Here is a 16,054-nt window from a genome sequence, read left to right on the forward strand (position 1 = left end):
TGGGAGGATCACAGCTGAGACAATCCGATATGAGAGGTTTTTACTTGGGAGCCTGTGAAAACTTTTCATCCTGGGGATACTGATTAGTTATGAGTATTGATTTACAAACACTGTAACGTTGTATGAATTAAATAACTGACAGAGTATATCCCGTGCCTTAACTTACTCTGCTTTATGTCAAATGACATGGTGTCAAAGACATGCAAGGCCATAGGTATTTTTCCCAGCAATAAAAAGGCAGACAATTGTGGCTTCTGTCATATTCATCCAATGAGGAATAATGCAGTGTTTTAGAAGATTATGAGCATGGGGGGAATGTAATTAAGAAGATGTACCACTACATCATCTTTTGCTTGCAAATTATTAAAAAAAAAAAAATCCATGTAAACTTTTCTTAAATTGCTAATTTTTAAAGGCATAACTACACACATATGCGTAATGTCCCATAAGCAAATGCATGTTCATGTGTTAATGTATCTGTCTGTATGAACCAAGTGCATATTGCAAAGTCACAGTTGATTGAGGACACAGATTTCCAGGTCAGATTAAACCACTTCCCCAACGAGAGCCCCCCATTCTCCTGGATACAAACACAGGATGTCCTTGATGGACACGGTGCTATTATCTAGCCAGCCAGCCAGCCACAGAGAAAAAAACTTGGAGGGATTTGAGTTATTAGCTGGTCTGTGGGCTCCCAGTACATGAAACAATGCCACAACTAAGATTAGCATGGCCAAGAGAGGTAGTTTGTTACAATTCAAACAGTTATTATTCTCTCTATTATTAATACTATCATTCCTTGTAATCAAGATTTGTAGAAGCAGGGAGGGTCTAGGGACAGTTGAACAATATGACTGATTATCAAAGGGGCTGCAATAACAGACTGTGTCTTCTGAAAAAGGTAGAAGTGACGAGGTACACAGGCGCCATTCAGTAAACAAAGGAAGAAATCATACAGAACCCTTGAGAAAATAACATCAACACTGTGGAATGATGGTGGATAGGGCCCTATCAATTCGGGTTGCAGCAGCGTGGGAGGCAGGAGTGAGGAATTTTCACATAATACATGGTTTGAGAATAATAGTTGATAGCATCTGGGAATAATCAGCTTGTATGCAATACCTGGGCGTCAATTCCCCGTTTGGTATTCCCTTGCTATAGTTCTTGTTCAAAGTGCATGTACCATTTACTGCTTCTATCTAAGATTACACCAAGTGCCTTCCTAGATTTGCAATGTGTATGTGTATGTTCTGCAAACTTACCTGTGGATGAAAGAGTGGTGGTGAGGGCCTGAGGAACTTTTCCTTCAGAGCACCTACGGGGTCAAGTAGCTTCCTCTTCTCCACCCTGCTGGACCAACAGCAAGGCAGAGGGTTACATACCAAGGTCAGATTCATCTACAGCCTCCAACCACACACTAACCACTAACCTTTGCCTTCTTCAATGTGTGTACTTAAAAGCCTTGGTGTTACTCTTGAGAATAAAAGTTTCTGGTCTAATCGGGCTGAAATACCTGTATATGGGGTCCATGAAGAATGCTGAGGGCTTGGCATAGTGCAGGGGTGGTGGCTGGTGTGGCTGTGCCTGGGGCTGCTGGTGCTGGGGGATGGAGGATTGGTGCAATGACTGGGAGTGGGGCTGTGGAAACCCAGCTGGGGTTTCGTCCTTGATGGAGACCCCCTTTCCAACTCCATAGATGTTGTTCTTTCGATTTTGTGGCTCAGCTGCCACACCATTATGACCACCTCGGCTACGGCTGCCAATGCTGAGGTCCAATGGCTGCTCCTCACCGCTAGATATTGCTAAAGGTCCACTACTGCTCCCAGTACTACTGTTGGGGTTTGAGGGATTTGTTGGGGTGGGAAGAGCTAACTTGGTCTCCTTGGGTTTTGTGGTGAGATCAAATGGTGACTCTGCTGTGGAAACAGGAGCCCCTGGGGCACCTGAAACTATCTTGTGCAGCTGCTCCCGAGGTGACTTGGGCTCTGCCTTAAAGAACATGCTAGGATTGAGGGCGCCTCGATCAGCGCTGAAGGGATAGAGGGAGTTGTGGAAGTTTGGCAAGAACTGGAAGGGAAACATGGAATGGTAGGGCAATGGACCCATTTTCTTCTCCTGATGAAGACCAATCAAACCTGGACCAAAATATTTCTCTGCAATAGAAGCGATAGCTTTGATGGAATCTGTGGTGGCTGCATTGGCATTTGTGGTGGTGGGTGGGAGGGCTTGCTCATCAGGTGGAGGGAAGAAGGAGTGCTGGGATGTTGCAGAAGAGATAAATGGACGATCAATGGTGAGGTTCCCCGAACTAGACACGGCTGCTATCAACGCACTGTTCGTGTCTTCTAACTGGTGGCCTTCTTGACTTGAAATGGCCCCAGATGGTTTCCTTCTTTTACCACTTCGCTCTCGTTCACTCTCTCCATCGCTCTCCAGGTCAGAACCATCACCTGAAGCAGTTCCAGTGGTGGTGTCTAAATCTGTCCCACTTGTGGTATTAATGTCTTCAAGATCACTTCCATCAGACATGTCTGCCATTTTGGATTTTGGCTTTGCTTCTCCACTACAAGACAAATCCAGTTTGTTCTCTTTCTCTTTGTCTTCCACCTGACTCAAACCGTTACCTCCATTGCTGTTTGTCGAGCTAACCAGGGACAGTGGAGGTGCATCTAGGGGACTCCGAGGCAGCTTCACCTCCTGACTGCTGCCGCCTAGCGGACTCTTTATCAATGGACTGGCCGGCAATAAAGGTGGTCGTGGATACAGTGATGGGGGGAAGATACCTGGGAAACCATGTGGGAGGGATGGGAAACCATGGGGTCCTGGGGAGAAGGGCAAGCCAGCATGAGGGTGAGGTCGGGAGGGAAAGTAGTCAGTGAATCCTAAACCTGACTGGTTTAGACCTGGAAGGTGGGGATGATGGGACTTGGCCTTGGCCAAGATGGGGCTGGAGCTCATGGGGATGCCAGGGTTGAACATCCCTGCAGGAGAGCCATAATGGTTTTTGCCCTCACAGAAGCGGCGGTGCTTGTTGAGGGAGGAGGTAGTGCTGAACAACTGCCCACAGTCCTTACACTTGATCTGGGTGCGGCAGTCAGCATGCATACGCTTGTGTCGGCAGAGGTTGGAGAACTGGGTGTAGGATTTGTGGCACACCTCGCCTGGGGGAGCAAAAAGACGCAGCCCATCAGGGCCTGGTTAAACCCATTTTAACACTGTCTCTAACTCTGTATACCAAATCAGCTTCAACACATACATCTGAATGGAGACTGCTGATGAAATAGCTTTAGAAAAGGAGGGGTCTGCTTTCTGTGGATGAAACCAACCACTCACGCTGCAAACTGAAACAGCTAAGTTGTTCCTGATTTACTATATCTGCATTGTGATGTATTTTACTGTCAAATAATTACTGTACACATGCAAAAAAAGATCATAAAACACATACGTATTCAATAACCTTAAAGAGAGAAAAAAATAGGTCTCTGATTCATAATTAAAAATTATGTATCAATATTATCCTTTTTTTTCATTACTGTGAAGTGATAAGTTTAGATCCAAACTAATCCAAACTTTATGTAGTACAGCTTTGCTTGAAAAAAATAAAGTGTGTAAGTGAACAGGTCAAATCTATTACTTACAGCACATAATCAAATCAATAGGAATACAAATATGATCTCTGAACATGTGTACTTGGTTCAGAAGATGTAAACAGGATCAAAAAGTGGGTTTACGTGGAGAAGCAAGAGACTGCAGGATGATGGAGAGGTAGATAAGGTAGAGAGAAAAGAAGTATAAAAGAAAGGGACTGTTAAGGATGAGACTTGCATTAACTTCCAAAGCTCTCACTTACAGATAAAGGGTTTGACACTGCTGTGGATGTGCTTATGCTGCTTGAGGCCTGATGAGGTGGCAAATGTCTTGCCACACTCAGGACATGTGTGAGCACGTGCCCCCACGTGTTGGGAGCGGATGTGGCGCTGAAGGTTGCTGGGATCTGTGAACACCTGAAATTCGAAAGAAGTGTATAAAATACAATGTATACCATAATAAAAAAATGCGAAAAAAAAATATTTTCCCCTTTTTGTATTATATTTTGACATCCTCATCGTAATGAAAAAAACACAGGATTTTCATTGCTTTAATATCTACGTAAAGTATGCTGTTCTTTCAGAATTACTAAATCTATGCCCAGAACCATTATGAATTAGGGCTAAAAAACAAGACCAGCAGAATTTCTGAAGCAGATAAAGCCTGTGTGTCCTGTGCACAACTTACGTGCTGGGTATGCTGTACCTTATCACAGTTTTCACACTCAAAGCGCTTGCCACTGTCATGTGACATCTGGTGGCGGATGAGGTTGGACTTCCAGTTGAAGGCTTTGGGGCACTGGTCACACTTGTATTCCCTCTCCTCTGTATGGACTATCATGTGTTGGCCCAGACTTGATAAAAAAGAGCATAAATTCATCAGTGAATTTAATAAATCATCATATCAATCATAAAATCCTTATAGGATAAGTGGACTGTATGTGTTGAACGTGTATATCTTTACGAGTACTGAAGTTTGGTAGAAATTGTTATCATGTGTCTATGTACCTGTACTCGTTTGGGAAGATCTTCTCACAGTCTTTACACTCGTGGACGGGCTCATCGCTGTCCTCACGCTCCTGCTTGAAGTCCTCTCTCAGTGGGTCAAAGATAGAGCCGGCACTGGAGCACGAATACTTCTGGTGCCGCCGTAGCTCAAGCGTTGAGGAGAACAGCTCATCACAGTCTTCACAGCGGTACATCTGCTCGTCTACACATACACACACAGACACACACAGATTTGTTTAGCCATCACAGAATTCAGCTCACTGAAGTATGTAATACCCATTGAAATCCATCTTAACTGTGTTAAGAAAAATTTTACATGTTTGATATGAAAAATGCAACAGTGTGTTTGAAATTAAGTTTAACTGTTAACAATAAAAAATATATATATTTATTCCCATTGTCAAAAATGTGTTTTCCAGTTTTACAATTCTTTAAAAAAAAGCCTCTTTCTTACAGATAGGATTGCAAAATTTCAAACAATACAATTAAAAAATAAAGCTGATTTTTCTCAAACACATATTTATCAACATAAACTATCAACTGAATTAAACTATATAAACTGAACAAAAAAGTCCACATAAAGGTAAAGAGCAAATGTCAAAACTTGGAGTAAAATTCTCCAATTTTATCTTTGCATAAACCAATTCAGGATTTCTGGAGTGGGGCAAAAAGATTTTTAGTACTATAAGCCTGTCATAATTTTTAGGCAGTAACTGATACCTCTGATAATGTACAGTGCTACTGGGTGCATTTAATTGTTTCCACTGGCTTTTCATGTATGCAAACAAAAATCACTACATTTTGTGGGATTCAAGACAATACCAACTTTTGGTTTGCACATTTGCATCCCAGTATTTACTAACTCCCGTAGGTTGCATCTTCCTAAAGATGCAGCACCAAGTATCCAACTGTCGATAGTAATAAACAAGGACAAAAATCTACTACCAATCTGTGTGTTAGTTACAGCTAAACAGACTCCCATTCAAGTGGTAAAAGCAACAATCCTTTAACTGACATTCACATAAAATGGAAATCAATTAGCAGTGAAATGTGGCCTTCATTAACACAGTTAATTGCTTGTTAAAGCAAGTGTTTGCTTGAAACTGTAGGTGTAATAGCACACAGGGGAAACAATAGGGGCTGGTCTTCCCCTTCCATGTTGATAACCTTTACAATACTTCTCACCACCAAGGTCAAATGCATAAAACTCGGGCCAGGTTTTTCAATAGCAAGTTCCTGAGCGAGACGCCAAGTTCAACAGATCAGGGGAAAGCCCAGTGGAGTGTCTTTGTGCAAGGGCATAAATGTGTGTATGCGTGTGTAAGTGTGCGTGTGTTTATGTGAGCATTTCCAAAAAGAATGAGCCACAAGGAACAGAAGTAAGCAGGGGCACAGTGGCGCCAACCCCATGGTAATTTCACTGCCAATCTGCCATACCCTCTTTGCCATGACCCAAGCAGCCAACGCCTGAGTTGGCCCCCTAGGTGTCCCAACACGCCAGTCACACCCATCCATCATCTCAAGCTACACTAAATGGGTTTATCCAAAATAACTTACAGTGCATTGCTCACCTGTTTTCTACTGCATGTGACTGTTTATCCAGCTGGAACTTCTTGGACACATTAAAAGGGTATTAGTGTAGCAACATCACTGTGTCTAACCTTGGGGAGACGGATAAATGACCTTCTGGTCAATGGGCCGTTACACCGAGCTCAAATGCTAAACTAACTAGCTCACTTTGACATAAGTGCGCACATATTTCATGAAGAGTGAGTGTTTTTACTGTGACAGAGCTGGTTAGGAATGCTGTGAAGCTAAAATATCTTAACACTCGGATACTTTTTTTCTGTCACCTTTAGGAGCCGAAAATGTATTTGAAAAAAAGAGGTAGCTCATACACAACTACCATAAACTTAGTTGAATATAAAATATGAAAAGATGTGTGAGTATCACAAAAGTACTCGCAAACTCCCCTTGAAGCTGGAACATGGGTGTTGAGAAATCATCTGAATGTATAGTCTGGTGTGCATGTATGCGTGTTTCAGTGAGGATACAGGTAAATGAAGGTGCTTGCGTGTGTGCATCAGCGTGCCTGTGTTTTTTCAGTTAGTCTGGTCTGGGTGGTTGGGGGGAGATGGCGTGGGGTTTATAAAAGGGAGACTAATAGCTCTCTGGGAGACGAAGGGAAGCACAATTATGTGCAGTTTAGCAGCTAATCTGGGAGCATGGGTGAGGTCTCAGGGGACTCCTCAAGTCCTCTACTTCAAATTCCTTCTCTGATAAGCCAGACACAGAGAGCAGGGCTGCGCTGCCAAGCTCCCACTCTGCCCTGCTACCTTTCTCTGTCTCTCGCTCACACAAATACACGGAGACACGCACACAAAACAGACACTTTCATCCCCATATTGAGTGGGCTTCAGCTGTCTCTCTTTGCCTTCCTCTCTTTCTGTTTTTCTGTCTCGCTCCATCACAAACAAACATCTTCGAACAGCAGATGAACTGCAATGCTTATTTTTTTTTTCTGCCTCCCTTCATCCCTCTCTCATACCAACACACAATGCCAAATACTTTGGCTCTGACACACACATTCTGGCAGGTGGAGTGTCTCTTTTCCCTCCGTCTGCCTCCCTCTCTTTATATTTCACATACATGCATGCATACACACAGAGGACCTGAACAAATCATTTACAAGTCTGCTCCGTCTTTGACACACTCCTACAACATGCCATTCTGGTTCTTTTCAATAATCTAGCCTGCTTTGAGCTCCCGTTTCCTCTTGTTCCTTTGGTATGGAGATCTGAGCATAGACTGTGCATCATGCAGGAGGGGGCGGGGGGTTGAACTGCAGAACATCTCACGAACCGAACATCTTGTTCTCCCTCCACCATTTTATAATCAATGACAAGTAAGAGTAATCAGATTTTCTTTTTCATCCGTGGTTCCAGAGAGACTGGAAACACAACAAAACAATGTTAGCTGACAACAGCACTCCACCGCAATAAGTCCAAGATGTCTTAGGAAATACAGCGGAACTACGGCCCCTTTTACGCTTAAGTGAACTTTGAAAGAAAAGGGCCAGATCGGCATTGAACAGCTGTCCAAGTTAGATTACGAGATAAAATATCGAACATATTCATTCTGACGTTTAGAGACACGGTTGGGAGGCAGCGAGTCCAGTGAGTCGGGTTACCCGCGCAGAGGGGAGCCGGGGTGGGTGAGAGCACCTAAAGACGTGCTGCACTCTGAAATGTGAGCCAATCTGCGCGGCGCAGCGCAGCACTTGACACGCCGCGATCGCGCAGGTTTTAGTGTTAGAGCGGAGAGGCAAAGATCCGGCAAAAAAAAACAAACAAAAAAACGCACAGAAATTAATTTGGAAGATGGGTTTTTATCTCAACGTCAATTCTGATTTGCAAAGCCCAGTCTTCAACGCGTGTCTAATGATTAGAAATAAACACGTCGATTAAACCTGATGGCAGCCTGAAATCCCATTTTGGTATGAACGCAGTCGTCTTTTAGCCGACGTTTCTACATAAACAGTCGAACAAAGCATGGTCATATGGGCCGCTCTTGGCATCACACGTCAATCGGAATATTAGAGGTACCACTAAAACAACGCAAATGTGTTTGTTTGTTTGTTTAAAACTCGGAACACGGGGCCGACTCCCCGGGGGTGTCAGCTCACTGAACGCGTGGCAGTGAATCTGATAGTAACGATCCCAAAGGCCACTGAAACTTCCAAACGCGCTTAGGCTGAATTACTGTGGACAAACTGCAAATTTGATTTGATAATATAAAGACATTATTATCATTCTTTGGGCGGCAAATAGAATTCCCGACTCCCGGCTTAAAGGTCAGGATGTATGTTTTTAGGGATATGGCTTCCGAACATTTTCATGTTTGACCTTGGCCTCCCGTTCACAGAAAAGTTCAACTTGCTTAGGATGGAATATGACAAGTGCCAATTGACGTCCTAGTACAGTGTTTCAGGCAGAGAGGCCCATTACATCGCAGCATTGTGAGCGCACAATTCAGACCAGACTCTCACGAGTAGCCTTCCTTATTGGCAGGCCTATTTTCAAATGACGGCTCCAACCAGATGCTTTAATGCGGGATTTAATTCCATCCTTGAAATGTATGATTCGAATAATTCACATTTCTTGAGGGAAAAAAAAAAAAAAAAATCCTCGGAGTGAGAGATGGTGCCTTTTTTTTTTTTAACCCCCGTCACATAAGCGGGGTTATGGAGTGTGTTGGCCGCGAACGCAGCACAGGATGCAGGTTGGAGTTTGTTTAAAATGGGCGCTAATGACGCGCATTAATCTTACCTTGTAGGTTGGGTGCCATGGATCCCTCGGGGAAAATACCGTCCTTCATATACACTAAAAGCTCCTCCCCTGCTTCAATGTCCCGCACAGCTTTATAATAAATCTGAGGAGAGACGGAGAGAGAGAGAGAGAGAGAGAGAGAGAGGGTAGACTTTAACTTAAGGTGAATGGAATTAACAAGTCTGAACCCTCACATATTTATTATCACATTTAAAGAAAATGCCCTACGTTGAAATTGATAATATTAGCATATTAATATGGTTGTTATTAAGAAAATAAAACATAATGCATGCCTAAATTAAACTACGTTAGCCAGGCTGCAGCAGAGTTATGGAAACATCATACATCATCTGAAATATTCACAATATTTTACAATTTATTTGTACTAATTTAAAAGCCCGGCTGAGCCAGAGGTTATTTTAATATAGCATGTAATACAGAAATATTAATTATTGCACATTCACTCTAACTTTATAAAATAAACAAAACGGATATAAAACAATAATACCCTAATCCCATTACAAATCACTTAGCCTAAAATAAAAATAAAAATCTGGTTCTGTGTATTTTCACCAAGAATTCCTCAAACATTCAAAAAAAAAAAAAATAAGGAAAGAAAGAAAAAAAAAAAGAAAATGCAAAAAGAAGTCCAGACGACAATATGCTGATTTATTGAGTCTAAACATTCTGAAAGAAAAGTGGTGAATGAAACGAACATAAACACCAAACAGCTCAGCTGCTCTTGTGCGTTTTTTATTTACAGCTGCAGCAAATCGGTAAATGTCGAGTCTTTAACTGCACAAAACAAAACCATTTGATTGATGCATTTTAACTAGTGTGTTCGAGCATAAATCATTCCCGGTCGATGAGGTTCTTTTTGTTTGTTTGTTTTTGCTATGAGTAAAGACAAGGAAGACTGAGAAAACAAGAATAAAACGATGGCAAAATTCGAGGCCATTCAGTGTCCAGGCCCTTATGCCGTCTCTGTCCAACATCTAGGAAATCTGTGAACCAAACTAAGCTTATCCACAGTCTAAAGAAACTTCATTAAAATGGATCACAGTTACGCGTTTCGAGGAAAAATATTTCAGCATCACCAAAAACCAAAGCGCAAAACAACTACTTCAAGCCGCACGCGGAAAATGTGATCTCTGGACACATGGGGGCGCTCTGCACCAATTCAACGATGTCGCCACAACAAGGAAGGCAGAGCACACTCATTCATATACCCACACACACACACACACACACACACACACTCACACAGGCACATAGGGAGTCATACGCACAAAAAAAGGCTGGTGTGGAAAAGGCTAGTGAAAATAACTTCCAAGACTCGGTGATCTTAAGATGAGTCCGGGACCAGGGTAAAAAGTTCTAATTATCATCATTATTATTTACAACAGTTAGGCTACACACAGTCGGAAGCCTCTCTACACTTTTTCGACCTGACCTTTCTTTTCTCCGTGAGACGGAAGAGTTGGGAAAGTTGCGCGGCGCTGCGGAGAGCCTCCAGCTGCAGTAGCACTTCAGTCCCGGTGGAGTTGGCGACGCAACCCATAGTAGGTCTACCGGAGAGGGAGCGGGGCGCTGGAGCGGACAGGGCCGGGGAGAGAGGGTCGTGGGGCAGCCAGGCGCGCTGCGGACGGTCGGCGCTCGTTCCCTCCGGCTGGATGAAGCCCGGCGCTCCTCTGCTGGGCTACTCTCTAATCTAGTCAGTGAGCGCGTCTTTGATGATGATGATGAGTCTCCCTCTCTCTCTCTCTCTCGTTCTTTCTCTCTCTCTTTCGGACTCTCTCTCTCTCTCTCTCATTAGTGATTCCCTATTGCCCCTTGGTGCTCTCTCGGTTACCCGTCGGCCACTCCTCCTCGTCTTATCTCCAGCCAAAAGGATTGAGGGATCTGCGGCGCAGACCCCTCCCCGCATCTGCGATCCCCGGCCGCCGCTTTGGCCGCTTGATAAATCTATTAATGATGTAAATAATGGATAAAACAGCCCGACCGACTTGCAGCCACTCTGTCACTCGATCTGTTACTCTTAAACGCACGCACGTGGCGCGGACAAATACACGCACGCGCACACGAATATAGATAAACCCAGGAAATGTATCAGTAGGGCCTGCGGACGACGTGCAATGTTGTTTAACTTCTGCTCGGGAAGCTGCAACATTATTTCGTTCCCTTTCTTCCAGCCTGGCCCAAACCGAGCTGCACTAAAATGGGAGCAGTTTCTTTCAACTCCGAGGTCAAGTTTGGATTAAATGGGTTTAAAATGGTAACCTGGTAAAACTATAATTTAATACAACTTGTGAAAAATGATAATGTTTCTTTTGATGCACTCATCATCAAACAGTTATTTTTGAAAGGTATTAATTATTAATATCATTATTTGATCTCCCTTCAATCATTTTAATTGTATTTGTCACAAAAAAAAAACAACCAAAAAAACAAAACACAGGACACATTGCATGATACATGACACGAATTTGGGCACCGGAGGAAAAACACTTGATTCATTTATAAAGGTTTAACAACAGAGAAATATCCTTTTTAAATACTTCCACAATTTTAATATGCAATATATCTTGTATTAATTTTATTTTTAAATATCATAAAATAGCTTGTTATTAATGACACATCTTTCACCTGAGATTATAATTCATCAACTATTACATATTTTTTCTTTTGAACAAATACGACCAGATAATAAATAAGGAAATTTTAATTACATTCCTAATTAATATTTGTAATGTCTGCAGCATTTTGAATCTTTACAAATCTTTGTGTATGTGTGTGTGTATTCTACAGTAAGGCCTGCACACTAAGACCTGTCTTAACCTCTTCCCATCTCTGTCCAGTGTTCTGGGGACAGATGCCTCATCGATCAATGCCAGCCGTAGGGCCCGCAATGATCCCCACTGTGGCCTCATACAAACACACACACACACACACACACACACACACACACACACACACACACACACACACACACACAGGAACACACAACAGTGTCTATTTATTGATGGATCCATGCTGTGGTAAAAGGGCAGATCAAACAGTGTTGGAAAGGGCTCCACTCCAAAACACAAAAGATGAAGGACTGACAAGAAGGTGGACAAGGTTCATCTTCTCTTCAAACCCCCATCTCCTACCCACCCAAGTCTCACTCTCTCTCTCTCACACACACACACACACACACACACACACACACACACACACACACACACACACACACACACACACACACACACACACACACACACATACACACACACACACACGAACACACAAACCTCCCATTGCGCTCTCTCAGCCGTTTCCTTCACTGGATGCAACTTGGCTTTAAAACAACTAAATGGGCTCGCTTACACACTAGTTTTGGGTGATTGTTGACATTCTAAATGAATGGGAACTATTTCAATGGGGTAGACACATACACACACACACAGACTCACACACATGCACTCACACACACATACAAACACACAGGGTAAACTTTTGATTTGTCTCGTTTTGTTCGGCCATCATATAAGGAGCCTGAATATTGCATTAGGTTGAAACTGCAAGCAGGATTCAATTAAAACAGTCGTTTTGAAACAGTCAAACAGTTGAGTGATTGAGAAGAACAAAAAATTACATTGCTGTCTGCGGATACCTACACAAAGCACTAGTACGTGTTTCTGACACAGACACACACATTGCTTTTTCTAAAAACCGACAGTACTTATGAAGAAACTGTGTCCAGAGCACATTTTCTGTATGTAGCTGATATATATGGAAACATATAAAATAATACCAAATTCTTGCATGACCATAAATATCTAAATTATGCATGACCCTTCATACATTTGTTCATCTTACATTGTTAAAGACAAAAAAATAAACAAATAAATTATCCACTTGCTTTTTAAAAGGTTTACTCCCTGCATTTGAATTTGCCCTGTGTGCACATATTTCCATAAACTCATGCATTGTGCATGCTGATACAAAAAAAAAAAAAAAAAATCACAGAATAGTCTGTTAAATTATACATTTTAGCACTGAGTGGTTGTATATATGTGTGTGTGGTGTTTGTAAATAAATTATAGGGTCATACCTGTGAGCCACTACACCAAGCAACTGGTCAGGCAAACAAATGCAAAGCCATCTGCTTTTACAAACAATCACAAAACACATCAAAAAGCAATCGTGCACGTGGCCTTTTCTTTTTTGCGTCTGATAATTCTCCGCAATTTTCGCCCGTGCCCTGATTCTTTCTTTGACATTGTGTGGCAGTGGCAGGGGGCACTGATGTGAAAATCTTAAAAGGATTAGGCGGGTTGGTGTTGCCAGCCAATTGGTGCTTGTCAATCTAGGAGGCCCCTGTGTGTTCCCTCGCTTACTTGGTCCAAGCCCCCTTTCTCTCCATCGGTCAAGCTTAATGTCTGAAGCTTAAATGGACACACTAGCCTGTCCCCCTCAGTGTGACAGAGTGACAGGTGGCAGATCAAGACATGAGGACAGAGAAAGAAGACAAAGACAGCGAAGAACAGGCGGCTAGAGACGGAGACAGGAGGGGGAAAGAGCCATGTAGGCAGGGATTAGGAAACAAATAAGAGCGGAGTGACAGGAATGTGGAAACACACAGGCAAGTCATATGGATGCATTTGGCTACTGTCATACTGCCATCATGTCTCATTTTCTGTTCCAGAGCTTCATCTTATCCTCTGCTCTTGCTTTGGTGTTTGTTTTGAGCAGTTTTCATTCTAATTGCTCCTTTGGATGCATTTTTATTCTCTAACTCAAATTCTGCACTTATTCTATCCCAGTATTTGATTGTGAGTTATTATAACAGTCCAAACTGAACTGAAATTAAAATGTGTGTCAAATAATGGCAGAGTAACGCCACTGGCATTTCATTTGCAGAAACTGGGACACGACTCAGCAAAGCAAAACAGAAAAAAAGCAGCTTCTGTAGGACAAACAGAAACAGAGAAATATGCTAATATATTGCAGCAGTAAGTTGTGGCACACACATTGCATGGGGTTGGGGTTAGGGCCTAGTTAAGCAGTTGGGGTTTTATGGGCACTGGCTGGGAATCTTTCCAAAAGTATCCAATGCCTTACCCAAGTTTCTTTAGAGTGAGCGGGAGAGAGAGGGGATGGGAAATAAGAAGAAAAAAGGGAGAGAAACTGCTGCCTACACAGAAGAAGACCGTGCCTTGGATAATGGTTATTATGGGACTCAGGAGTTTCAGGCTATTCTTCAGCCTCTTTACATGGGTCATTTCCTAACTGAACTGGCAACTGGCCCAGCCACAGACACACAATAGAGCCATTCCTTGGTCGTTACCAGCACACACATTTTGCTACCAAAATGGTAAACACACACACACACACACACACACGCACACACACACACACACACACATACACAGACACACAAGCATGCTCGCACACATTCGCACAGATCAACTGAGTGTCAACGCTTAGAGGATGGGAAGCAATGACAGCCCCTCCCCCTGGTCTCCACCTCGTGCTGACAACAGGGTCCTGTTTCTCTCATATCTGGGCTACAGCTCCAGCCAGGACATCTCTGATGCATCACTCACCTGGTCTCCGGTGAGGTGACAGGCAGTGAGGTTCTGCTCCTCAAATGACGCGGCAGAGCGGACGTATTTTAGCCAGCTGTTGCTTGTGGCGTCTGGGCCTGTGTCCAGCGCAAACTTGACGTTGCCCATGTCATCCACCACCTGTTGGAGAGTGACAGGTTAGATTAAAAAAGGGTAAAAAAAAAATATATATATATATATATACACATACATATATTTATGAGAAACAACAGGCTATCGTCAACTACCAAATCACTTGAAATATTTCTAAAGATGACATTTTCCAAGGAGGTTCTAGGCATTTAAAAATGTAACATTTTACATGGGCACATCAAGGTATAAGAAGGCAGTGCCAGGAGTTTGATGTCAGTCAACCTTACAACACAAAGAGGCAACATGTCAGTGGGTGTTAGGGCCACCTAACCTCGTCAATCCTGACATCTGGAAGAGGAAAGAGGGAAAGGAGGAGAAAGGAGGAGGGAATAGACAAACTAGGGCTTCTTTCACTTGTCTAAAGACTTTCTCTGGCACATATTGATCACCTTTTGTAACCCCTACACCCTCCTGAGACTCTAAGAGCGGGTTTCATGTTTCCCGTTTTCACAGAGAATGAAGGAAGATGGAGATAGAGGTGATGGAGGAGGAAGAGAAAGAGGAGGAGGAGAACAGAAGAGGGGCTTATTGTGGAGTGAAAAGTGAGGGGAAAACCAGGAAGGAATAACAAATCAATGTTGCTTAATGTTTGCTGAAGAGAAAAATGGGACCTCATTCTTCACAAAATTGTAAATTATGAATGATAGAGGAGAAACATAAAGTAGAAGTCCTCAAATTAGCCAAAAGAGCAGATATTTTATATTACACAACAAGTAGTGCACTTATGAAACAGCAGAGATCGCAAACAGACTGCATACATTTTAAAGACCTGAGAAGTTCTCTTATCCTCTTGGCTCCTCTGATCTCATTTGTGTGTGTGCATTGGCATCTGTGTGTGCGGTGGAGTTCGGTGTTGCTGGGGAATCTGTGGGCGGCTTGGCTGAAACCCCTAAGTTAACCCCCTCCACCAAGCTGGGGTTGAGGCTCCGATTTCGCCCCAGTGATGCATGTGATACCGAGCCTGTGTGGATCCTCCGGGGAGAACGGGCCTGAGACAGAGCAACTCCTCTAATTACAACTCCCAATCAGCCTGGCCTGAGTTCAGCGCTGACCTCTAGCTTGACTCTCTGTGCTCCTAATCACAGTCAAATGTCTACTGAAGGAAATCGAGGTGTGATGGAGAAGAACCAACAAACCAAGTGACGTTTTAAGATGTGCAAAGTTCGTGAACTTAACTGGCTGCTTTTCTAAAGGCATATTAGGCATTTTTTTCCCAGCTCGTAAACTGTGAATGGTCATGTTCTTGTTGTCTGGGTGAACATGTGTACAAAGTGTATTTTCGTGGGTGGGGGTGCAGGTGCCAAGTTTGGTGAGTAAATATAAGTAAAGGGTCTGGTTGGAGGTGTGGAAGAACTGCCATGTCTTTGTTTGTACAAATACGGTAACT

General features: G+C 43.0%; 1 protein-coding gene across 8 annotated transcripts in view; it reads right to left on the bottom strand.

The window, feature by feature from the left end:
• The window catches only part of prdm16 (PR domain containing 16), an 86,726-nt gene that overhangs the window by 12,393 nt on the left and 58,279 nt on the right, over positions 1–16,054 (bottom strand). For 2 of the 8 annotated variants that reach the window (XM_040153372.1, XM_040153378.1), the window contains exons 2-8: positions 14,515–14,655; positions 8,924–9,026; positions 4,596–4,797; positions 4,276–4,441; positions 3,851–4,004; positions 1,514–3,194; positions 1,263–1,350 (exon numbers count right to left, since the gene is read on the bottom strand). In XM_040153372.1, coding sequence (XP_040009306.1) covers positions 1,263–1,350; positions 1,514–3,194; positions 3,851–4,004; positions 4,276–4,441; positions 4,596–4,797; positions 8,924–9,026; positions 14,515–14,643 — 2,523 coding nt within the window. In that variant the 5' untranslated portion in view covers positions 14,644–14,655. Of the gene's footprint in view, positions 1–1,262; positions 1,351–1,513; positions 3,195–3,850; positions 4,005–4,275; positions 4,442–4,595; positions 4,798–8,923; positions 9,027–10,376; positions 10,437–14,514; positions 14,656–16,054 lie in introns of those variants that run through there. The other 6 variants (XM_040153379.1, XM_040153376.1, XM_040153374.1 and 3 more) reach the window with 6 other exon arrangements.

This window comes from Xiphias gladius, chromosome 18 (assembly GCF_016859285.1).
Source record: "Xiphias gladius isolate SHS-SW01 ecotype Sanya breed wild chromosome 18, ASM1685928v1, whole genome shotgun sequence".
Lineage (NCBI taxonomy): Eukaryota > Metazoa > Chordata > Actinopteri > Istiophoriformes > Xiphiidae > Xiphias > Xiphias gladius.